The sequence below is a fragment of the Chiloscyllium punctatum genome, chromosome 5 (assembly GCF_047496795.1).
Source record: "Chiloscyllium punctatum isolate Juve2018m chromosome 5, sChiPun1.3, whole genome shotgun sequence".
Classification (NCBI taxonomy): Eukaryota; Metazoa; Chordata; class Chondrichthyes; order Orectolobiformes; family Hemiscylliidae; genus Chiloscyllium; species Chiloscyllium punctatum.
The window spans coordinates 17,296,443-17,322,411 of NC_092743.1; the positions used below are offsets into that span (position 1 = coordinate 17,296,443).

At 41.3% G+C, this 25,969-nt stretch overlaps 1 protein-coding gene across 4 annotated transcripts in view; it reads left to right on the plus strand.

Annotated features, from left to right (window-relative positions):
* piezo2b (piezo-type mechanosensitive ion channel component 2b) overlaps positions 1-25,969 on the plus strand; it is a 762,691-nt gene that overhangs the window by 602,208 nt on the left and 134,514 nt on the right. For all 4 annotated transcript variants that reach the window (XM_072569838.1, XM_072569835.1, XM_072569837.1 and 1 more), the window contains exons 23-26: positions 8,749-8,953; positions 10,011-10,112; positions 13,074-13,239; positions 14,195-14,438. In XM_072569838.1, the coding sequence (XP_072425939.1) occupies positions 8,749-8,953; positions 10,011-10,112; positions 13,074-13,239; positions 14,195-14,438 (717 nt within the window). The remainder of the gene's footprint in view (positions 1-8,748; positions 8,954-10,010; positions 10,113-13,073; positions 13,240-14,194; positions 14,439-25,969) is intronic.

Sequence of the window (25,969 nt, forward strand, 5' to 3'; positions counted from 1 at the left end):
CCCAGCAGAGGTTATGGCACAGTGGTATACAGTCAGGAGGGAGTTGGTCTGGAAGTCCTCAGCTTTGATTCCTGACCCAAGATGTCTCAATGCTTCAAGTTAAACATGGTCAAGGAAATTTGCTGATTATCATAACCATCCTCCCTACCTGATAAATCAGTGTTTGTCCACATTGCACAGCACTTGGAAGAAGCACTGAGGGTAGGAAGGGTGCAAAATGTTCCCTGGAATTTCCATGACCATTACTGCTCAAACCGGTTGAGTCCTAAAGAACACACCTGCTAGGTTGGATTGCAACAGGCAGTGAGAGAAACAGGAGGGAAAACATAGTTTACCTCATTCTTAGCAAATCTGTCAGCTGCAGATGCATTTTTCCATGGCAGTATCAGTAAGAGTAACCATTGCACAGTCCTTGTGGAGGCATAGTTCCACCTCACATTGAGAATATCCTTCATCATGTTATATAGTCATAGTCATAAATTCATACAACACAGAAACAGACCTTTTGGTCCAACCAGTCCATGCCAAACATAATTCCAAACTAAATTAGTCCTACTTGCCTGCCCCTGCCCCATATCCCTCCAAACCTTTCCTATTCACATACTTACCAAAGTGTCTTTTAAACATTGTAAATGTGCTCTCATTAACCTCTTCCTCAGGAAGTTCAATCCACATGCAAACCATCCTCTATGTAAAAGGTTTGCCCCTCAGGTAATTTTTAAATCCTTTCCTCTCACCTTAAAAGTGCACCCCCTAGACTTGAAATCCTCAACCCAAGAAAAGGACACCTGCCATTTACCCTCTCTATACCCCTCATGATTTTATAAACCTCAATAAGGTTACCTCTCAACTTCCTATGCTCCAGTGAAAGAAATTCCAGTCAATCTAGCCTTTAAATGAATGAATGAACTAAATTGAATTTATTGTCACATATACCGAGGCACAGTGAAAAGCTTTGTCTTGCAAGCAATATAGGCAGATCACATAGCTAAGTAGCATTGATAGTAAATAATAGGTAAACAGTGGCAAAAACAAAAATACAGAAACAGGCTAATGTTAAGAATTTGTGAGTCCATTCAGTATTCTAACAACAGTAGGGTAGAAACTGTTTTGAAACTGGCTGGTGCATGTGTCCAGGCTTCTGTACCTTCTCCCCAAAGGTAGAGTTTGTAGAAAAACATTACCAGGGTGGGATGGTTCTTTAAGAATGCTGGCGGCGTTTCCTTGACTGCAGACCTGGTAGATGGATACTATAGATGGGAGGTTGGCCTTTGTGATTGTTCGGGCTGAGTTCACCACTCTCTGTAACCCTCTCCAATCTTGAATGGTACAGTTGCCATACCAGGTAGTGATACATTCAGACAGAATGCTCCAAATGGTGCACTTATAAAAGTTGGCAAGGGTTTTCACTGTTATGCTAAAATTCATCAGCTGCCTGAGGAAGAAGACATGTTGGACCTTTATAACCAGTGCATCCACATGAAGAGTCCAAGAAACCTTGTTGTAGATGACCACTCCCAGGAACTTGACATTCTCCACTCATTCCACCTCTGTGCTGTTAATATGGAGGGGGGTATGAGTTACATTCTGCCAATAATGGGTTCCTTAGTTTTGATGGCATTGAGAGTTAGGTTGTTCTCAGTGTACCATTTTTTCAGGTCTTCCACCTCCTGTCTGTAGTCTGTTTCATCGCCATCTGAGATTCAACCAACTATGGTGGTGTCATCAGCGAACTTGTGAATGACATTACTCTGGTATTTGGTGACATAATCATGGGTATACAGTGAGTACAGTAGGGGGCTGAGTACACATTCCAAGGGGGCTCCAGTATTGAGTGCTAGTGATGATGAAATATTGTCCCCAAACTTCACTGATTTGTGGCCTGTGGGTCAGGAAACATGATCCAGTTGCAGAGAGTGGGGCTTAATCCAAGATCACTAAGTTTAGTAATCAGTCTCGAGGGGATAATGGTGTTGAAGGCTGAACTGTAGTCAATGAGTAGAATTCTTACATAGCTATTCTTGGTGTCAAGATGCTGTAGGAAAGAGTGAAGGGCAAATGATATGGCATCTGACGTGGATCTGTTGGTCGGATAGGCAAATTGGAGTGGGTCACGAGTAGTGGGGAGGCTGGGGTTGATTAATGGCATGGCTGGCCTTTCCAAGCACTTTATGACCCTGAAGTTAGGGCCACTAGGTGGTCATCATTGCGACATGCTGCATGAACCTTCTTCATCACAGGGATGCTGTTGGCCCTCTTGAAACAGGCAAAGACTCTGGCCTGCTGCAGGGAGAGGTTGAAGATGTCCAAAAAAACCTCTGCCAGTTGCTCTGAGTGCACGGCCATCTGGTCCCGTCACTTTCCTTGGATTCACACGACGGAAAACTGATCTGACCTCTGATGCAATGACTGTTGGGATAGGTTCGTCAGGACTTGCCAGAATAGGTGTTATCGCTCCACCGAAATTCTGCTCAAAGTGAGCATAGACGGTGTTGAGATGAGCTGGGAGGGATATGGCATCATCTGCTATCTTGCGCTGTCTCTTTTTAGAACCTGTGATGTCATTCAGTCCTTGCCATAGTCTGAATGTCTGTCTGGGTCTCTAGTTTAGATCAGTATTGGTTCTAGGCTGTCTTAATGGCTCTGCGAAGGTCATACTTGGATTCTTTATATTTGTATGGGTTTCCTGATCTGCAGGCCTCATGCCTGGGTTTTTAGCAGGTTCTGTATGTCCTGATTCATCTAGGGTTTCCTATTGGGGAACACCAGGATTGACTTCCTCAGTATACAGTCCTCCACACACTGCTTTTTTTATAACTCAAACCTTGCATACTCAGCAACATCCTGGTAAATTTCTTATGAATCCTCTCCAGCTTAATTATATTCTTCCTATAACTGGGTCACCAGAACTGGGCACATTACTCCAGAAGAAGCCTCACCTGTACAACCGCAACATGACTTCCCAACTCCTATATTCAAAGGACTGAGCAGTGAAGGAAGTGTGATAAACGCCTTTTTAACCACCCTGTCTATATGTGATGCAAACTTCAAAGAATTATGTACTTGAACCCCTAGGGCCCTCTGTTCTGCAACACTACCCAGGACACCACTAACTGAACCTGAACGTCCTGAACCTGTTTGTTGTACCAAAATACAATAACTTGCATTTATACAGATTGAACTTGATCTGCATTTTATTAGCCGATTGGCCCATTTGATCAAGATCGCTTTGTAATCTTAGAAAACTGTTTTTCACTGTCTGCGAAATGGAACACAAATCTCAACCAGATCTAACAACTCAAGACTGGGCATTCATGATTTGAGAGGCCATTAACAACATCAAAATTGTACTCTAACACAATCTGCAACCTCATGGCCTGGCATATCAACCACTCAGCCATTACAATCAAGCCAAAAAAAAAATCCAGGTTCGATGAAGAGTGCAGGAGGGCATGCCAAATGCAGCACCAGGCTTATCTAAAATGAGGTGGCAACCTGGTGAATCTACCTGCATGCCAAACAGTATAAGCAGCAAGTGATAGACAGAGCTAAGCAATCCCAGAACCAATGGATCAGATCTAAGCTCTGCAATCCTGTTGCATGCAGTTGTAAATTGGTGGACAATTAAACCATTCACTGGCAGAGGACGATCCACAAATATCCCCATCCTCAAAGATGGAAGAGTCCAACACATCCTGTGGAAAAGATAAGGTGGATACATTTGTAGCAATCTTTAGTGAGAAGTGCTAAATAGATGATCCATCTCGGCCTCCTCTAATGGTCCCTAGTATCTCACATTCCAGTCTTCAGCCAATTTGATTCACTCAACATGACATCAAGAAATGGTTGGAGGCACCGGATATTGAAATGTCTGTGGGCCCTGACAATATTCCAGCAACAGTACTGAAGTTTTATGCATCAGAACTTGCCACTCCCAAGTTGTTCCAGTACAGTTATAGCATTGGCGTCTACCTGATGAAGTGGGAAAATGTCCAGCTATGTCCTGTAAACAAAAGGCAGGACAAATCCAACCCAGCTAATTACCATACATCAGTTTACTCTTGATCAACAGTAAAATGATAGAAGGTGCCATCATCAGTGTGATCAAGGAGCACCTGCTCAGCAATAACCTGCTTAGTGACGCCCAGTTTGGATTCTGTCAGGGCCTCTCAATACCTGACCTCATTACATCCCTAGTTCAAACATGGACAAAAGTGTTGAATTCTAGAGGTGAGGTGAAAGTGACTGCCCTTGACATTGAGGCTGCAATCAATCAAATGTGGCCTAAAGGAACCATAGCAAATCAATGGCAATCAAAGGCCAAATTTTCCATTGGTTGGGGTCATACCTGGCACATCGGAAGATGGTTTTGTTTGTTGGAGGGCAGAGTCCAGAGTGTGGTACTGGCAAAGCACAACAGGTCAGGCAGCAACCAAGGAGCAGGACAATTGACGTTTCGGGCAAAAGGCCTTCATTCCTGTCAGTCCTCATGCTTCTTGGATGCTAAATGACCTGCTGTGCTTTTCCAGCACCACACTCTCGACTGTAATGTCCAGCATCTGCAGCCCTCACTTTCGTCCTTTGTTGGAGATCAGTCATATCAGTTCCAGGACATCTCTGCAGGAATTCCTCAGGGTAGTGCCCTAGGCCTAGATCTGGTTCATCAATAATCTTTCCTCCATTATAAGGTCAGAATTAGAGATGTTTGCCAATGTTCACTCAATGTTCAGCTCCATTTGTGACTCCTCAGATACTGAAGCAGTTCATGTTCGAATGGAACAATATCTGGACCATATCCAGGGCTGACAATTAGCAAGTAGCATTCACACCAGACAAATGCCAAACAATGACCATGTGCAAAATGAGTGCTACCATCACTGAATCCTTCATATCAACATCCTGGAGATTACCATTGACCAGAAATTTAACTGGACTCACCACATAAATACTGTTGCGACAAGGTATAGACAGGATAGATTGAGTGAATCTTTAGAAGATTATAAAGAAAGTAGGAGTATACTGAAGAGGGAAATCAGGATGGCAAAACGGGGACATGAGATAGCTTTGGCAAATAGAATTAAGGAGAATCCAAAGGGTTTTCACAAATATATTAAGGACAAAACGGTAACTAGGGAGAGAATAGGGCCCTTCAAAGATCAGCAAGATGGCCTTTGTGTGGAACCACAAAAAATAGGGGAGATACTAAATGAATATTTTGCATCGGTATTTACTGTGGAAAAGGATATGGAAGATACAGACTGTAAGGAAATAGATGGTGACATCTTACAAAATGTCCAAATTACAGAGGAGCAAGTGCTGGATGTCTTGAAATGGTTAAAGGTGGATAAATCCCCAGGACCTGATCAGGTGTACCCAGGAATTCTGTTGGAAACTAGAGAAGTGATTGCTGGGCCTCTTGCTGAGATATTTGTATCATCGATAGTCAGAGGTGAGGTACCGGAAGACTGGAGGTTGGCAAACATGGTGCCACTGTTTAAGAAGGGCGGTAAATACAAGCCAGGGAACTATAGACTGGTGAGCCTGACCTCGGTGGTGGGCAAGTTGTTGGAGGGAATCCTGAGGGACAGGATGTACATGTATTTGGAAAGGCAAGGACTGATTCAAGATAGTCAACATGGCTTTATGCGTGGAAAATCATGTCTCACAAACTTAATTGAGTTTTTTGAAGAAGTAACAAAGTAACAAAGAAGATTGATGAGGGCACAGCAGTAGATGTGATCTATATGGACTTCAGTAGAGTGTTCAACAAGGTTCCCCACGTGAGACTGATTATCAAGGTTAGATCTCATGGAATACAGCCATTTGGAGACAGAACTGGCTCAAAGGTAGAAGACAGAGGGTGGTGGTGGAGGTTTTTCAGACTGGAGGCCTGTGACCAGTGGAGTGCCACAAGGATCGGTGCAGGGCCCTCTACTTTTTGTCATTTACATAAATGATTTGGATGCGAGCATAAGAGGTACAGTTAGTAAGTTTGCAGATGACACCAAAATTGGAGGTGTAATGGACAGCGAAGAGAGTTATCTCAGATTACAAGAATCTGGACCAGATGGGCCAATGGGCTGAGAAGTGGCAGATGGAGTTTAATTCAGATAAATACGAGGTGTTGCATTTTGGGAAAGCAAATCTTAACAGGACTTATACACTTAATGGTAAGGTCCTAGGGAGTTTTGCTAAACAAAGAGACTTTGGAGTGCAGGTTCATAGCTCCTTGAAAGCAGGTAGATACGATAGTGAAGAAGGCGTTTGGTATGCTTTCCTTTATTGGTCAGAGTATTGCGTACAGGAGTTGGGAGGTCATGTTGCGTCTGTACAGGACATTGGTTAGGCCACCGTTGGAATATTGCATGCAGCTCTGGTATCCTTCCAATCGGAAAGATGTTGTGAAACTTGAAAGGGTTCAAAAAAGATTTACAAGGATGTTGCCAGGGTTGGAGGATCTGAGCTACAGATAGAGGCTGAATAGGGTAGGGCTGTTTTCCCTGGAGCATTGGAGGCTGAGGGGTGACCTTATAGAGGTTTACAAAGTTATGAGGGGCATGCATAGGATAAATAGACAAAGTCTTTTCCCTGGGGTCAGGGAGACCAGAACTAGAGGACATAAGTTTATGGTGAGAGGGGAAAGAAATAAAAGAGACCTAAGGGGCAACTTTTTCACGCAGAGGGTAGTACGTGTATGGAATGAGCTGCCAGAGGATGCGTGGAGGCTGGTACAATTGCAACATTTAAGAGGCTTTTGGATTTGTATATGAATAGGAAGGGATATGGGCCGGATGCTGGCAGGGGGGACTAGATTGGGTTGGGATATCTGGTCAGCATGGATGGGTTGGACCGAAGGGTCTGTTTCCATGATGTACATCTCTGTGACTGTATGACTCTAAGACCAGGTCAGAGGCTTAAAATAATGTGGCAGGCAACTCACCTTCAGACACTGCAAAGCTTTTCCACCATCTACAAAGCACAAGTCACGAGTATGTTGGAATACTCCCCACTTGCCTGGATGAGTGTAGCTTCAAGAAGTTTGACAATATCCAGGACAAGGCACCCCTCCCCCCTTGACTGGCACCGGATCATAAACATCCAACACCCTCCATTACTGATGCTCAGTAGCAGCAGTGTGTACTATCTAGAAGATGCATTGCAGAAATTCACCAAAGATCGTTAGACAACATCTTCCAAAACCACAATAAGCTCTTGAGAGGAACAGTGACAACAGATACTTGGGAACACCACAATTGTTTCTCACTGCCACTGTGTTAACATCCTGGAATTCTCTCCCTAATGGCATTGTGGGTCTACCTACAACACATATGCAGTAGCAGTTTCAGAAGGCAGCTAATCACCATTTCTCAAGGGCAACTAGGGAAGGGCAATAATGTTGACAAGCCAGTGATGCCCACATTCCACGAAGGAATTTTTTAAAAATGAAGGTATTTCTACTATTGTAATTTGAATAACAATCAGAAGTAGGAATCTGGGCTTACTTTGTATTGGAGAACAAAACTAAGAAATTTACAGTGCCCCCAAGATTCTTTCATCTGAATGTAACTATCATTAATGAAACCTTTGATATGAACCATGTCTGATCTATAAGGCTTAAAACTACAAAATAGACATTCACATTAGATTTGTAAGTTGCTTATATACAAAGTAATTTTATTTCACAAGCTGTCCAGAATATTGGGTGGAATATTCTGTCCTCTTTAGCTGTGTGCTTGGAGGTGGGAAAATTTTTTAACTAGGCAGAAGACATGTGTACACATTACTGTCTTCACAGCTTCACCTTTGATAAGTACAGGATGGAGACACCCAAGGTGACCTTCCTACCTCACTGACCCTTAAATGGACAATTAATAAGCACAATCATTAGTATTAACTCAGTCATTTATGGGTCTGTCATCATTAGACATGCATGACAAGTAAACATTACGCTGCTTGCTATCTCCTAGAGCACAACAGGGCACTGGTCATTCCTTCGTTGGGATTCAGTGCCTGACTGAGAGACAACAGCATCAAGAAGAGGAGCTCCCACTGAGAGCCACCAATGCCTTTGCTGATGCCCTAATTTTCTCTATACTTGACTACCCAATAGTACCCACTCTGGACCTGCAGCCTGGATCACGCCATTATCCTGGGCTTCTGGTCAGTATCTTTCCTCGAGGAACCACTACCTCCCTGGTGATGTTACTGAACAAGAGAGCCTCCAGCCTCTAATTGGCAGACAGATCTCAATATGTGGTTTTACAATTCCCGTTGTCCAAATCCCAGGAAACAGCCCACCATTAGCCTTTCAACTGCATCATTGCTCATTGTTTGGCAGGCCTTTCCCAAAGAATGCAATGCAAGTTTCATGCTGGCTGTCTGGCCAATAAGTAAAAACTCCATGTTTCAGATTATTGTGTTAATATTATCAGAATTTTTCTTGGAGCAGATACATACCTATGTTTGCCAATCCAACCTGTGCCGTATGTTGATAAAAACACTGAATGAGGAATAATTCACCTTTGTCGCACTCACAAAATTTTAAATGGAAAGCAAGTAAATGTCTACCAAAATTCAGCTATAACCTCTGCCCATTTTATGTCCAAATTTTGGGCCTTTTTATTAATGATTTATTTTATATAAGGCATTGCAAGTTAAATTTGGAATTTTACAATCCATCTCTGTTTACTACATTAGTTTGCAAGTATTCTTTTTTGAGTAATACCATTTCTGTTTGTTTTTCCACAGATATGTTTTTTAATGACTGTCAATGTGATTGGCCAACGAATGGATCTGTATGCCATGTTTCATGCCTTTTGGTTATTTGCATTACTCTATCGACGCCGCAGGAAAGCCATTGCCGAAATCTGGCCGAAATACTGCTGCTTCCTAGCATGCATTTTGACCTTTCAGTACCTACTTTGTATTGGCATCCCACCTGCTGCCTGCAAAGGTAGAACTGTTGTAATTGTTGAGTTATTGTAATTAACATCAGACTTTCTTTGAATTAATTTATGGATCATATCACCTGTGAGACATTGACGCAGCATTGGAGGCTGAGGGGTGACCTTACAAAAACATGAGGGGCATGGATAGGATAAATATGCAAAGTCTTTTCCCTGGGGTGGGGAAGTCCAGAACTAGAGGGCATAGGTTTAGGGTGAGTGGGGAATGATATAAAAGAGACCTAAGGGGCAACTTTTTCATGCAGAGGGTGATACGTGTATGGAATGAGCTACCAGAGGAAGTGGTGGAGGCTAGTACTATTGCAGCATTTAAAAGGCATTTGGATGGGTATATGAATAGGAAGGGTTTGGAAGGATATGGGCCAGGTGCTGGCAGGTGGGACTAGATTGGGTTGGGATATCCAGTCGGCATGGACGGGTTGGACCGAAGGATCTGTTTCCATGCTGTACATCTCTATGACTCTAAATAACCATTTGTAAAACCCATTGGTCAGAGGGCTAACGTTGTAGAATAATAATTAGTACTCTTGATTTTGCTGAAAATGGGAATACATCATAATTCTTGTATGTTTATGTATATTTATTATAGATTGAAATGCAGTTCTGATTCAACTAGCGCAGATGGATTTATAGTGAGATACTTGCTCAATTAATAGTGTCCTGCAACAGTTTTCATGATTGTTTCTCTTCCAACATTTCTTGTTAGTTACAAGACCTAAATGACTAAAGTTAGAACTCTATGAAGAGGTCATACTCAATTTGGAGGGAGACCAGTGTTCCTTTAAATACAAAATAAAATTGTTGAATTCTGCTTTAAAATATCATGAGCTGAGATAACAGTGCTCTGCGCAAAAACTTGAGCAATACATTACTCCCACTATTCACAACTGAATTGACAATAATATTATTTTTGTCAGTCTTTTTCATTTCTGATTGTAGTGACAGTGATGAAATTACCTATCAAAATGAAATGTAGACAGATCTGTTTCATTGCCCAAATAAATACCAATAGATATGTTTCACGGTATTTTGATTGTATTACAGAGTATCCATGGAGATATGCCAGTGCCAAAATCAACTCAAATTTTATTAAGTGGTTGTACTTTCCAGACTTCATCACAAATCCAAATCCGATGTTTCTCATTTGTGAGTACAGAAAATGTTTTGAAAGCATTACTATGAGGGACTGAATTCAGAAATAAGACATAACTGGTGTGTGGCAAACAGTGCTCTATCTGGATGTAAGTTTGCTCACTGAGCTGGAAGGTTCGTTTTCAGACATTTTGTCACCATACTAGGTGACATCATCAGTGAGCCTCTGGTGAAGCACTGGTGTTAGTGACCATTTTGATTTATGTGTTTAAGTTTTCTTGTGTCAGTGATGTCATTTCCTGTGGTGACATCAGTTTCTGTGGCATTTGCTGTGGTGATGTCATTTCATTCTTTTTCTCAGAGAGTGGTAAACATCAAGTAGCCACAAAAAGACATGACCCGCTCTGACTAGTATCTTTACATACAGATGAGGAAGGACACCACTTTGATTGGGACAACACATCTACCTAGGACAAACCAAACAGAGACACATGCAAGAATTCCTAGAAGCATGGCATTCCAACCAGAACTCTATCAACAAACACATTGACTTGGATGCCATTTACCACCCTCTGAGAAAAAGAACAGTAAATTACATCACCACAGGAACTGACATCACAACTTGAAATGACATCAACAACACAAGAAAACTTAAACACATAAATAGAGAGCAAGTCACTAACACCAGTGCTTAACCAGAGGCTCACTAATGATGTTACCTAGTATGGTGACAAAACACCTGGAAAAGAATCTTCCAGCTCAGCAAGCAAACTTACATCCAGAACCTCAACCTGAGCTACAAATCTTCTCAAAATGTGGTCTATCTTGCAGTGTTTTCTAATATATCTCCCATTTTTGTTTAATACCTTCTGCTTTTTCACATTCACGCATAATCTACTTGCATGCACAACAAAAAATCTAACTTCTACTATATGAACAAATACTTATAAACGTTTATTGCACAAATGTTGGGTTTAAGTTACGTTTGCAGGAGAATCGACGTTTCGGCCAGAAACGTCGATTCTCCTGTTCCTCGGATGCTGCCTGGCCTGCTGTGTTTTTCCAGCACCACATTTTTCAACCCTGGTCTCCAGCATCTGCAGTCCTTACTTTCTCTTCCTTTAAGTTACTTATAACATATTCACTGCTATTTTCTTTCAAATGTGAAAATATTTGAAATATTTTTTTCTGGTATTTATAATATATAATGGCATAGATTTGGTCAACTAAAATTGTCTTTTATTAGTCATTAGAGGCTAAATCTAAAGCACATCAAGTATCCCAAATTCCAGTTACAGGTCGTTCCAAATTGACAAAATCACTGTCACTTAAGAGAAATTTATTTTACTTTGAATGGCTGCAATGGCTTTAAAAGATAATTTAATATTTTAAATATTTCTGCACCAGTTCTGAAAATTGGCATTTTTACTTTTTCAACAACTGTAATAATTCAACTGTAATAACTGTAATATGAAATATTTATGAATTTCTAGCAACATATTTCTTAAGTTTTTAATATTCATCCTGCTAAGAAATTTCTTTTCACTGAAGTGTTGAAATTTTCTACATCCATGTTAAAATGCAAAAATGGGGAGCACAATCATTTTATTCTGCTAAATTTAATGTAGCCTCACAACAAATTTTCTGAAAGGGTGTATAACTTTATTTAAAATCAGACTGCACAGGAATGAAGAAAAACAAAAGTTGCATTGCCTTTTGACAATAACACAATGAAAATATTCATGGTTAACTAGGATAATTTACATGTTTCTGTAAATTCTATGAAACAATGTACGTTTCTGCTTCTTATCAGTCACTAGCTTGATACTTCATTCTTTCTACTTACAATACACCTGTTAAGTGCAAATCATACTATGTAATGCTAATGTTTATTTTATAATTTCAGAATTTTTTTTATCTGATACCTGCCAATATAGTTTATTTGATTGGATTTATTTCAGTAACTGAAGCTTGTTGACATACATTAGAGAAATTAACTCCACATACTTACACTGTCAAGAAAAGCAGATGAAGTTTATGCTTTCATGATGACTTAAGTATCTACGCAAGAAACATATCTCAATTGCAAAATGGTTTACACAAATACAAAATAATGATTTATCATCACAATCAATTAACAAAACATTAACTTGATGTGGAATACTTGGAACAGCAAGTAATAAGAGCTGGTGTCAGCCAAATAGTCCACTGATCCTGCTGCAGAATTAAATAAGGATGTGGCTGAATTTCTAAATAAACTGTTTGCAACATCTCTATTTTCCTTGATTTCATTTGTGCCCAAGTATTTGTTTATCACTGACTTGAATGTCCTCAATAACTGAATTTTCAAGTCTTTTGAGGTTGAGAATTATAAAGAATCACACCTCTGAGTGAAGAATTATCTTGTAAATTCCTTCTTAAATAGTTGACATATGATCTTGAGACTAATTCTGGAATCTCCAGCCAGGGTATTTAAGATTTTTAAAATGTTTTTAATCAACCTGCTTAGAGTTGCTATCACCACCTCTAGAGCAGGTGAAACTTGAACATGGGTCTCTTGGTCCAGAGGTAGGGACACTACCACTGCGCGACAAAAGCTCCCAGCCAGGGAATTAATCTGTCAATTTCTACCCAGTCAACACCTCTAAGAATTTTATATATTTTTTACATTGTGCAATTTTATAAGCTTCATTCAGTCTTTTAATCTCCAGTAAATATGAATCCATTCTGATGTGGGTTTTTTTTACCTGTGGTTTCTCATATTATTAGACTTAATCCCAGTGTGGGTTAGAAAGTGGAATGCTTAAAATAAAGACAATCTGTATGGGAGTGCAGACTGAAGTTCTTTTCACAACAATGAAAGGAAAATTGATTGCTATACTAGGTTGTCTCCTTAAAAAATCATATAATTTGTACCTTCAAATGTTGCAAGTACATGCAAATCTCTTTTTTACATAACAAATATCGTTCAAAATGCAAAAGTAAATATCAGATGTTTGTCTTGTTGATATATAGATGACTTCATGATGTTGCTGTGTGCATCACTGCAGTGGCAGGTATTCGAAGATGAAAACAGAGCTGCAGTGAGAATAGTTGCTGGGGATAATGTAGAAATTTGCAGAGATTTGGATGCAGCCACATTCAGTCAACATAATCCAGTGCCAGACTTTATTCATTGCAGGTAAAACATGAACCCTGATTACTATCTTTCATATTTAGTGAGAGATAAGTGTTTATTCTAGCAAGAGGTTTCACATGGTCCATATAATAGATCATATATTATGTTTGTTGTAACATAACGTTTCAAAATATGTATAAATCACCAGCAATTAAAATGAATGTTAATTCATGTTACAATCCTGTCCATACAATAATTACACTCTTGTGTACTTACACAAGAATTATTGATGGTTTGCAATCCTGTTAGCAATGGTCCATAATACCTTTATAAAGATGCAAATATTATTATCAAACCTGATGTTCTGCTGAATTGATGGAAAGGATGGATGAGCAAACATCAAGACCAAAGCAAAGTTGGCAGTGTAGTCATCCATTCTTGGCAAGGCTTATGCTTGAGCCATTTTGAGATTTGGACTCATTTTCATACTTCCAGTGATGTTTTTATTATAATACTAACCCTTATGCAGAAGCTATCTAAATCAACAGATTAAGTTGCAATATGGTATGCATCTCTTAATAATATTAGAATTATCTCCTGAAATGTAAAATCTTTCAAATATTTTGAAATCCTTAAGAACTTATATTCTAATTGATTTGGCAGTCTAGCTATTGAATTTATTTGCATTACATTTTACCTGCTATTATTGACCATCTTTAAATTCTGTTACAAGGTAAGATATTAAGTTAACCTGAAGTTTAACTTTCAAAAGTATAAACAAATAAAAGACAAGTTCAAGACTAATTTCAGGAAATAAAAGATGATTAATACCTGTAACAGTCTTTGAGATGATGCAGTGGACTCTTGAATTATAGATATTAAATATTGTGATTGGGGAATGCAGATTTCTGTGAAAAAAAAGCTAAAACAATGTATGTCCCTAATTGCCTGCCTCCTCTGTACTGATATTTATGATCTCATGATTGAAATTTCATTGTTTTCTTTCCTCAAAATACAGATCCTACCTGGATATGATCAAAGTCATTGGATTCAGTTACCTATTTTGGTTCGTACTTACAATCATCTTTATCACAGGAACAACACGAATCAGCATCTTTTGCATGGGCTACCTTGTCGCCTGTTTTTATTTCCTGCTCTTTGGTGGAGAGCTATTACTAAAACCTATTAAAATAATCCTCCAATATTGGGACTGTCTTATTGCCTACAATGTTTTTGTGATCACAATGAAGAACATTCTTTCTGTAAGTAGTGAATGACAAGCTTTATCTATAAGCAATTTTGAAGAATATTTTTATTTTGTTGTTGAAATATGTACCATTATTATTACATTGTTGAGGCAGTTATTTATTGGGGTAATTTCTTCAGATTGATCAATATTCCAAGTCAGGGCCGATTTTGCTGGAAAAGATGCAGGTTGAAATATTTAAAAGGTAGCAGTCAAAGGACCTCAGGCCTTGCAATTGGCAAGCAGGTTTTGAAGTCCTTCATGGTTGTAAAGAGCAGGGACTAGAGGGAAGATAAAGAAATGCCCACCGCTCTATACTGTGGGGTCCTTTCAAAGAGTTTAAAAAGGCTTAAATTACAATTGGGGACTGTATAACTGAAGATATAGATACAGTTTTCATAGAATCCCTACAGTGTGGGAATAAATTATTTGGTACAACAGGTCTACACCAACCCTCCGAAGAGCATCCCACCCAGACCCATATTACTCTCCATCTCCCCTGATTAACACATCTAGCCTACACTTCCCAAACACTATCAGCAATTTAGAATGACCAATTCACCTAACCCGCATTTTTGGACTGTGGGAGGAAATCAGAGCAAACCCATGCAGACATAGGGAGGATGTGCAAACTCCACAGAGACAGTGGCACTGAATCTGGGTCCCTGGCACTGTGAGGCAGCAGTGCTAACCACTGAGCCACCATGCTACCTGTGTTTCTGCCCTAAAAATATGAATCCTGAAGGTTGTGTTGTGTGACAGGTGCCAGAGTTTTGTTTTCATTCATGAGACGTGAGAATTGCTGGCTCAACCAGCATTTTTTTGTCCATCCCTAGTTGCTCCTGATATCTTGAACCCCTGCATTTCTTTTGATACAGATACACCCAAAATGATGCACGAGAGGGAATTCAAAGATTTTGACCCAGTGACACCAAAGGAATAGAATTATACTTTGTGGTCATGATAATCAGTGACTTAGAAGGGAGCTTGTAGGTGGTGGTGTTCCCATTTATGCACTGCTGTTGCTTTTCTAGATGGTAGTGGTTGTGGGTTTGGGAGGTGCTGTTTAAAGTTACTTTGTGAATTTCTGTAGGACATGTTGTAGATGGTACACACTGCTGCTTCTGAGTGTTCGTGGTGAAAAGAGTGGCAGCGGATATGATGCCAATCAAATCAGGAGGTTTGTCAAAGTTGTGAGCAGTGATCAGTCAAGGGATTGGACATGTTGCTATATGGTACTATGTTACGTCAATCTTTCACTTGTGTCATGTGTATATGCAGCAAACACTGAGTGTGCATTAACCAAATGACAATTCAAGTCAAAGAAATCACACTTCAGCCTGGGCACCTAGGCAAGAACCCAAGTCTAATTCAACAGTAGCCTGTGGCTTCAGTTCAGGCGTTTGGGTATCACCACTGGAGCACTTGGGATCAGGTTCAGGAATGTCTCTGCTTAGAAGGTGAGGATCCAAATGTCTGGCACCCTGCAATTTGTCTTGGCTCTTTCTGCCCAGTTGTTGTCTGTTTTCTCTGGGAATGAGACAAAGGAAAGAATTGAGTGAAATAAAAATGCTGAAACTGCCGGTACAGGTGGAAGAAAGGTGGTGAGGTGTGCAAGTAGACAGTGCAGCTGGCATGCAAGGTTGGTGGTGTGAGGAATTGGATTGGTAATAATAAGAGAAGATGTTGTTGCAGAAGTGAGAATGGTAGACTATAAGTAAGCATTGAAGCCATCCAGGGTTAGTGATGTTTGGGAATTGGATGAGTAAAAGTCGGAAGATGTTGCATGCAATAGTCTGAGTGGTAGAGTATGAGCCTTGGTGGGGGATGTATGCAGTAGCAGAGATAGAGTGAGTACAAGGTAGCAGAGAGGCAATGATGGCACTTACCCAGGCAGAGTGGAGGAAGTCAATGATTGTTTTCACACACTGTTTCTTCAGGCTGCTGAATTCCTATTGATTCGGGTGACAACTTTGGACCAGGATGGTAGAGTCTGGAGTCATGCCTCCTATGCTGGTCTTGTGGAAAGAGGATATCCCTCCTCTGTGCTATTGCATCCAACAGAATCTCTAGATCTCTCTCTAAAAAGCAAGATGTCAATTTTTGCTTGTCTGCCATGTTCAGGGAAAAGGTCACAAACTATGTAGAGCACTGTTTGACCAATGGTCTTTTAAAGGTGACACCAGTGCCAGGGATGCTGTGTAAGCACGTGTGGCTGCAGTTAGTGGGAGATTTAGGCTTGAAGGCAAGTCTGGCTCATAAATATAGATGACTGAAAGTACTTAAAAAGGACTTCAATTTTTGAAACATCAGGGAATTGAGAGCAATGAAAAGCTGGCATGAAAGAGGAATTGAAGCTTTGGGAAGATCAGCCATGATTTTATTAAATGGTGGGGGCAGGCTTAAGGGGCTGAATGGCCTACTCTTGCCATTGGTCAGAGCATTGAGGACAGGATTTGGGAGGTCATGTTGAAGCTGTACAGGATATTGGTTAGGCCACTTTAGGTATATTGCATGCCCTTCTGGTCTCCTTCCGTTTGGAAGGATATTGTAAAACTTGAAAGGGTTCAGAAAAGATTTCCAAAGATATTGGAGGATTTGAGCTACAGGAAGGGGTTGAATGGGCTGGGGCTGTTTTCCCTGGAGTTTCGGAGGCTGAGGGGTGACCTTGTAGAGGTTTATAAAATCATGAGGGGCATGGATAGGATAAATAGACAAAGTCTTTTCCCTGGGGTGGGGGAGTCCAGAGCTAGAGGGCATAGGTTTAGGTTGAGAGGGGAAACATATAAAGGAGACCTAAGGGTCAACCTTTTCAAGCAGAGGGTGGTATGTGTATGGAATGAGCTACCAGAGGAAGTGGTGGAGGCTAGTACAATTGCAACATTTAAAAGGCATTTGGATGATTATATGAATAGGAAGGGTATGGAGGGATATGGGCCGGGTGCTGACAGGTGGGACTAGATTGGGTTGGGATATCTGGTCGGCATGGACAGGTTGGACCGAAGGGTCTGTTTCATATCTCTATGACTCTAATGCCTGTTGTGGCTAGTATTTCTCTTGGCTTTTGTTATCCTTTTTATATGCTTTGCTGCAAATGTTTTGTCATCACTCCCCATCTCACCACGGCTGACTGCATATTCAAATATATCTTGAATACTCTTGAAAAAAGATACATTATTTGAAGTTTTTGTCTTGCATTCATCAGGACAATCCACAAGAAATATCGAAGTATAAGGAAATTAACATTTAAATTGAATGAAACAGGAGTGTTGATAAGTTAGCAAGTATATTCAGATTCCAAATATCCTGGAAAAGTGCAGTACCTCAAGAATTTGAACAACAGAAAAAGTCAGCTGTTTACAGTAGCAACACAAGTGGTGTTTTCACTAACAAGCTACTGAATGTATTCCTAACACACGAAGCTTCTAGCCGTATTTCACAAATTCCACAGAGACCAATTCCTCCAGCTATCATTTCCTGAACTACCTCTAAGGAAGAAGCCATAGGCCTTCAGAAGAAGTACCAGCAAGGCTAGCTTCTCCGCCATCCACCTGCTCAAATAATGACACCTTGACGCACAGTACAGCTATAATTGACAGCTAGCTAAGGAGAGAATGTGCAGGAGCAGGCAGTGGAAGTATTGCTGGAGACCAGGCAACTGCTCAGCCCCAGGCTGGTGATGATCTCATGGGTTAGCCATTAACAGCTTGTTAAAAATGCACAGTCTGACGCAGGAGCGGCAGACAGGTTTGACAGAGACACTCAGGAAGCTAGATTAATGGCAGTAGGTGTCCGCCAGTGGCCATCTATACTGTGCTGGCTTTTGCTTGCATACATATTGCTGTTTCTTTGTTTCATTGCTGATTCAGTGTTTACTAGGTATGTGTACAAATCTGCACTCCATTGTTTTAGCCATTGGTGTTCAGTATCTACAAGACAAGGGGTCAAAGGACCTTGAACTCACTCCAGATGTTCCTTCCTTACATGGATACGGAGAAGTTCCAGTTGAAACCCAGCTGGAAGATAATCCACATGCAGGTCTCTCAGTAATCTTCTCCTGAGACATCCAGAGATACCTGGGCCCTCAACCCTGACTGTGACCTTCAACCCTGTGGAAACTCAAGCAAAGGAGGGTGAGCCTGCACTTGGCCAAGGCATTCTCAAAATGTGTGGACCATCAAGTCACCAGAATCATTTGCCCAAAGCACTAAAACCAAAAGTCTTTTTTTTAGGGAAGGCTTACTTGACATCACTTGAGGACCCCATCATTACACCTAAACATATTAGGAAGGAAGAGAAAAGGAAAACCTTCGAAGCAACATAGATAGCATGGATGCTACTTCATTATAAATAGGATATCATATTTGTCAATATATATTTACATTGCTTCATTTACTGTGACTACGGTACAAGAATGAATCTGAAGAGACTAGCCATCATTAGCATCAAATGATGGAAAAATCATATTTGAAGGATTGCTATTCTTTCCATCTATGAGCCCTCTGTACTTTCATCTCATTATGAGGACAGCTTTTACTGGAATCTGCATCAGGAGGCTGCTACACATCTGCTGGAGACTGCTGCTGGTCCTGGGCTTCTAGATGGATGTGTACCTTAACCATTTTTGTGGTGCACATAGCACAGTGAACACAGCGATGACAATGAGGTCTGTGTATGGATACATTGTTGATGGTTCCAAAGAGGCAATATGGAGAATATCAAAAATAAAGCAGCTGTTCAGTATTGTGATGCATCAGCAGTTACAATACACACAAATAACAGTTGTCATTGAAAAAATGCAACAAAAAGACTTCTACCGAGGACTGCAGTAAGATGCCTCTACATGGACCTTTTATATAATAGACCTGGTTCAGATATGCGCTATTCTGGCTATACAGAGAGTGCAACAAAGGTTCACCAGACAAGTGTACTGTGCCAGCTGACCATAGTCCACCTTGACTTGACTAAGGTCTAAGATCATAAGATGTAGGAGCAGAAGTAAGCTATTTAGCCCGTTAAGGTCACTGCACTATTCAGTGAATTAAGGGATGATCTGATAATCCTCAACTCCACTTTTCTTCCTTTCTTCTATAAACCCTTACTGATTAAAAATCTGTCTATCAGCCTAGACAGCCCTCTGCAGTAAAGCATTTTCCAGATTCACTACCCTCTGTGAAAAGAAACTTCTCATCTTTGTCTTAAATGTTCGACCCTTATTCTGAGACCCTCATCCTAGACCCTCCCACAAGGGGAAACAACCTCTCTGCATGCATCTTATAAGTCCCCTATTTCAATAAGGTTGCCTCTCATTCTTCTAAACTCCAATGAATAAGGCTCAATCTACTCAACCTTATAGGACAGTCCCTTCATACCCAGTGTTAGGCTAATGAACCCTCTCTGGTTGCCTCCATCATCAGTATGTCTTTCTCTAGAGAAGGTGTCCGAATCTGTTCAGAGTATTCCAGCAATGGTCTGACTAGTGCCTTTTATAGCTTTAGTGAAACCTCCCTACTTTTATAGTCCATTCCCTTTGAAATGAAGGCCAACATTCTATTTGCTTTTCCATTACCTGTTTAACTTGGATGCTAACATTTTGTGCATGAGGACTTCCAATTCCCTCTGTTCTGTAACATTATGCAATTTTACTTCGTTCAATTAATATTCTGCTCCTCTATTCTTCCTGCCATTGTGCATAACCTCACATTTTTCCACATTATATGCCAAGATTTTGCTCACACCCTTAACCTATCTCTATCCCTCTGTGTCACTCTTGCCTTTTCACCTATTTTTATGGTCTCATGGCCTGTAGTCTTATTTCAAGTTTTTGTATATAGTTCTTCAAAATGGTGCTTGCATTGTTTTTCTTACCTCATCAGTGTCTACACTCTCATGCTGTTGTTTTTAGTCCCTTATAATGAGTAACACAAATCTCCTTTGCTTTTTCATACATTGGGTCAATCTGTGTTTGTCAATCCAATTCTTCAAATATATCTGACTGCTTCTTAAACCATTGTTCTCATGCCATTTCTGCTTATCTTTTTGCTTATTGTTCAAGTTTGTGTATTTCAGGTTGACTTCTTATTACTGATATTCTCTCATTTTTTCTTTCTTTCATCTTTTACAACACTGTCGTCATGACCCATGGATTCTACATCCTGTTACCTTAAAAGCACATGCTACTTAATCCTCTTCCTTGGCAGATTCTTTCATATGTTTCCATTACTGATTCATATTGGTGGTATTCTTAAGTTTCCGAGCTAGTGCTTCATTAACCCAAGTTACAGATTCTGTTTGCAATTTGTTTTTTTTCCCTCTGTCTCTCTAAGTACCATTGTTTTCTGTGTGTTCTATTTGCAGTCTTCTTTAGCTGGATTACCATTTCCACTTTCACAGGATTATGCATCTGTTCTAACTGATCCCCATATGATTGTTCGAGTCTCCCATGATCCAATAGGGCTTTTCACTCACATTCAATTCATTTTTTTTCTTTCCATTCTGTCATTTTTCATCAACCTCCTCATCTGGATTTTTACTTGTAGGCATATATATTTGAATGGTAGTAACATTCACACGTTATCCACGAGCATTGATGTATCTGAATCATATTTAATTTCACTCTCACATATTCCTGCATCCGTGTTGATTGAAATACTACTCTTCATTTTTTTCTCCTGTGATGAAATCATTTTCATTTCATCACACATAAAGTCACCTGATCCACCATATTTCATATAATCCAAGGACGTCGAATTTCTCGTTTTCTGTTGTTTCCTGATTTCCGCTCTCCAGCTTTCTTTATTTGATTGTTCATGTATCTTTTATTTCTATTCTTCTAATATTTCCAGATTCCGTTACATTGGGATTTTGGTGGGTGGTGAGCTGGGAATTCTCTCTCTTGCCAAGTAAAACAGCACCTATGCTATAAATGGAGTTCCCATCTATTAATGTTTATTTGTTCTGTTACCATTCTGAACCATTTTGTTGTCAAGTTGGATCCAAAGTTAACTATGTGAAAGGAGACAGAGGAGCATGGTGAAAGTATGTTTGTGTGGCTTGAGCCTGGTTGTAATGGCATTTCACAGAGATTATTTCTGGTCCCATATTTTTTGTGATATTCATAATTGATGTAGATGAAAATATGAGGGACATGATGAGCAAGTTTGCAGATGGCATAAGGATTGGTCGATTGGTTAACAGTGAGGAGGAATTTGTATATAAATGGATTGGTAAGGTGGCAGATCAATGGCAAGTGAAATTTAACCCTGACAAATTGTGAGGTGATGCAGTTTGGAAGAAGGATCAAAATAAGAAAGTATTCAGTGAATGGCAAGAGGAACAGAGGGATTTTAGGAGGCTGTCCATAAATCGCTGAAGGCGACAGGATAGATTAATAAGGTAGTTAAGGCATATAGGATGCTTGTGCTTGTCAGTTGTGGCATAGATTATAAGAGCAGGGAGGTCATATGTTGGAAGTATACATGACTTTAGTTAGGCCACAGCTGGTTTACTGTGTGTAGTTCTGGTCACTACACTCTTGAAAGAATGTGAATGGATTGAGTAGGGTGCAAAAGAGATTTACCTGGGTTTTACAACAGATATGTGGAAGCTGTTTAAGGAGCGCTTGTTGTGAGTGTTGGATAACTTTGTCCCACTGAGACAGGCAAGGAATGCTAAGGTGAAGGAGCCTTGGATGACAAAAGCAGAGGAGCTTCTTGTCAAAAGGAAGAAGGAAGCTTATTTACGGTTGAGGAAGCAAGGATCTGGCACAGCTTTAGAGGATTACGGGGTAGCTAGGAAAGAACTCAAAAATGGACAGAGCAGAACCAGGAGGGGGCACAAAAATGCCTTGGCAGGAATAATTAAGTAAAACCTAAAGTCGTTCTACACATACGTGAGGAATATGAGAATGATCAGAGAGAGGATAGGGCCAATTAGAGATAGTGGAGGGAACTTGTGCCTGGAGTCTGAAGAGGTAGAGGAGGCCCTAAATTAGTTTTTTGCTTCAGTATTCAGGAGAGAGAGGCACCTCGTTGATAGTGAGAACACGGTGGATCAGGTTAATAGGGTTGAACGGATTGATATTAAGGAAGTAGATGTGCTGGAAATTCTGGGAAGCATCAAGACAGATAAGTCCCCATGACCAGACCAGATATATCCAAGTTTACTATGGGATGTGAGGAATGAGATTGCTGTGCCTCTGGTGATTATCTTTATATCCTCACTCTCCACGGAAATAGTACCCGCTGATTGGAGGGAGGCAAATGTTGTTCCTCTGTTCAAGAAAGAGAATAGGGAAATTCCTGGGAATTACAGACCAGTAGGTCTTATGTCTATGGTAAGCAAGGTACTGGAAAGGATTCTGAGAGTTAGGATTTGTGACTATTTGGAAAAACATAGTTTGGTTAAAGATAATCAGCATGACTTTGTGTGGGGCAGGTCATGCATCACAAGCCTTATTGAGTTCTTTGAGGATGTGATGAGACAAGTTGATGAAGGCCAAGCAGTGGATGTGGTGTACATGGATTTCAATAAGGCATTTGATAAGGTTCCTCACAGTAGGCTAATTTAGAAAGTGAGGAGGTATGGGATACAGGGAAATCTCGCTGTCTGGATACAGAATTGGCTGGCCAAAAGAAGACAGCAAATGGTAGTGGATGGAAAGTGTTCCACCTGGAGGTCAGTGACTAATGGTATCCAGCAGGGATCTGTTCTTGGGCCTCTGCTCTTTGTAATTTTTATAAATGACATGGATGAAGAAGTGGAAGGGTGTGTTAGTAAGTTTGCAAATGACAGAAACGTCAGTGGTGTTGTAGGTAGAGTCAAGGACTGTTGCAGGCTACAGCAAGACACTGACAAGATGCAGAGCTGGTCTGACAAATGGCAGATGGGGTTCAACCTGAATAAATGTGAAGTGATTCATTTTGGAAGGTCGAATTTGAATGCTGAATACAGGGTTAAAGACAGGATTCTTGGCAGTGTGGAGGAACAGCAGGATCTTGGTGTCCATGTACATGGATCCCTCAAAATTGCCATCCAAGTTGATAGGGTTGTTAAGAAGGTGTATGGTGTTTTGGCTTTCATTAACAGAGGGACTGAGATAAGAGCCAGAAGGTTTTGCTGCAGCTCTCTCTAAAACCTGGTTAGACCACACTTGAATATTGTATCAGTTCTGCTCGCCTCATTATTAGGAAGGATGTAGATGCTTTAGGGAGGGTACAGAGATTTACCAGGATGCTGCCTGGATTGGAGGGCATGTCTTATGAAGAGAGGTTGAGTGAGCTCGAGCTTTTCACACTGGAGAGAAGAAGGGAGGTGACTTTATAGAGGTGTACAAGGTAATGAGAGGCATAAGTAGAGTAGATAACCAGAGATTTTTCCCCAGGGCAGAAATGGCTGTCACAAGGGGTCATAACTTTAAGGTGATTAGGGGAAGGTATAGAGGAGATGTCAGAAGTAGGTTCTTTATGCAGAGAGTGGTGAGTGTGTGGAATTCAGAGGCAGTAGGGACATTTAAATAACTGCTGGACAAGCACATGGACAGCAGTAAATTGAGGGGTGTGTAAGTTTGGTTAATCTTAGATTAAGATAAATGCTCAGCACAACACTGTGGGCTGAAGTGCCTGTACTGCGCGGTATTGTTCTATGTTCTATGAGGTGAAGCATTTCAACTATGGAGAGAGGCTGAATAAGCTCAAATTGTTTTCTTTGGAGTCAAGATTAGAGTGGTGCTGAAAAAGCACAGCAGGTAAGGCAGCATCCGAGGAGCAGGAAAATCGATGTTTCTGGCAAAAGCCCTTCATCAGGAATGAGGCTGGGAGCCTCCAAGGTAGAGACATAAATGGGAGGGGACTAGGGCTGAGGAGAAAGTAGCTGAGAGTGCACTAGGTGTAACTTACCACCTCTTCCTCTGCTACATTGATGACTGCATCAGCGCCACCTCGTGCTTCCACGAGGAGGTTGAGCAGTTCATCAGCTTCACCAACATATTCCACTCCAACCTTAAATTCACCTGGACCATCTCTGACACCTCCCTCCCCTTCCTGGACCTCTCCATCTACATCAACGATGACTGACTCAACACTGACATTTTTTTTACAAACCCACCGACTCCCACAGCTACCTGGATTACACCTTTTTCCATCCTACCTCCTACAAAAATGCTATCCCATTTTCCCAATTCCTCCGCCTCCGCCATATCTACTCCCAGGAGGACCAGTTCCACCACAGAACACTCCAGATGGCCTCCTTCTTTAAAGACCATAATTTCCCCTACCACACGGTTGAAGATGTCCTCCAACGCATCTCATCCATGTCCAGCACCTCCATCCTCAAACCACACGGTCCCCACCCCACCAATCTCTGCATAAACCGCATCATTCGCCAACATTTCTGCCACTTACAAAAATGGACCCCACCACCAGGGATATATTTCCCTCACTACCCCTATTTCCTTTCCACAAAGACCGTTCCCTCTGTGACCTGGTCAGGTCCACACCCCCCAACAACCCACCGTCCCCTCCTGGCACCTTCTCCTGCTACTGCAGGAATTGTAAAACCTGTGCCCACACCTCCCCCTCACCTCCGTCCAAGGCCCCAAAAGAGCCTTCCACATCCGTCAAAGTTTCACCTGCACTTCCACAAATGTCATTTCCTATATCCATTGCTCCCGATGCGGTCTCCTTTACATTGGGGAGACAGGATGCCTTCTTGGAGAGCGCTTAAGGGAACATCTCCGGAACACCCACATCAATCAACCCCACCACCATGTGGCCAAACATTTCAACTCCCCCTCCTATTCAGGCAAGGACCTATGTCCTGGGCCTACTCCACTGCCACTCCCTCACCACCTGACTCCTGGAGGAAGAAAGCGTCATCTTCTGCCTCGGAACACTTCAACCCCAGGGCATCAATGTGGACTTCACCAGTTTCCTCATTTCCCCTTTCCCCCCCCCCCCCCCCCCCCCACCTTACCCCAGTTCCAACCTGCCAGCTCAGCACGGTCCCCATGACCTGTCCTACCTGCCAATCCTCCTTCCTACCTATCCGCTCCACCTTTCTCTCCAACCTATCACCTTTATCCTCACCTCCATTCACCTACTGCACTCTTAGCTACCTTCTCCCCAGCCCCATTCCCCTCCCATTTCGCTCTCCACTCCGGAGGCTCCAGCCTCATTCGTGAAGAAAGGCTCCTGCCCGAAATGTCGATTTTCCTGCTCCTCCGATGCTGCCTGACCTGCTGTGCTTTTCCATCTCCACTCTAATCTTGACTCTGATCTCCAGCATCTGCAGTCCTCACTTTCACCTTGTTTTCTTTGGAGCAGAGAACATCAAAGGGAACCTGAGAGAGGTGTATAAGAGTATGAGGGGCATGGACAAGGTGAATAGCAAGTAGCTCTTTCCCCTGAGTCTAAAGGCGAATAACAAGGGAACATAATTTTAAGTGGAAAGAAGTTTAGAGGGGTTTTGAGAAAATAAACCTTTTTACACAGATCTGGAATACACTAGTTGAGGCTGTAAACCTCACAACCTTTGAAACATATTTGGATG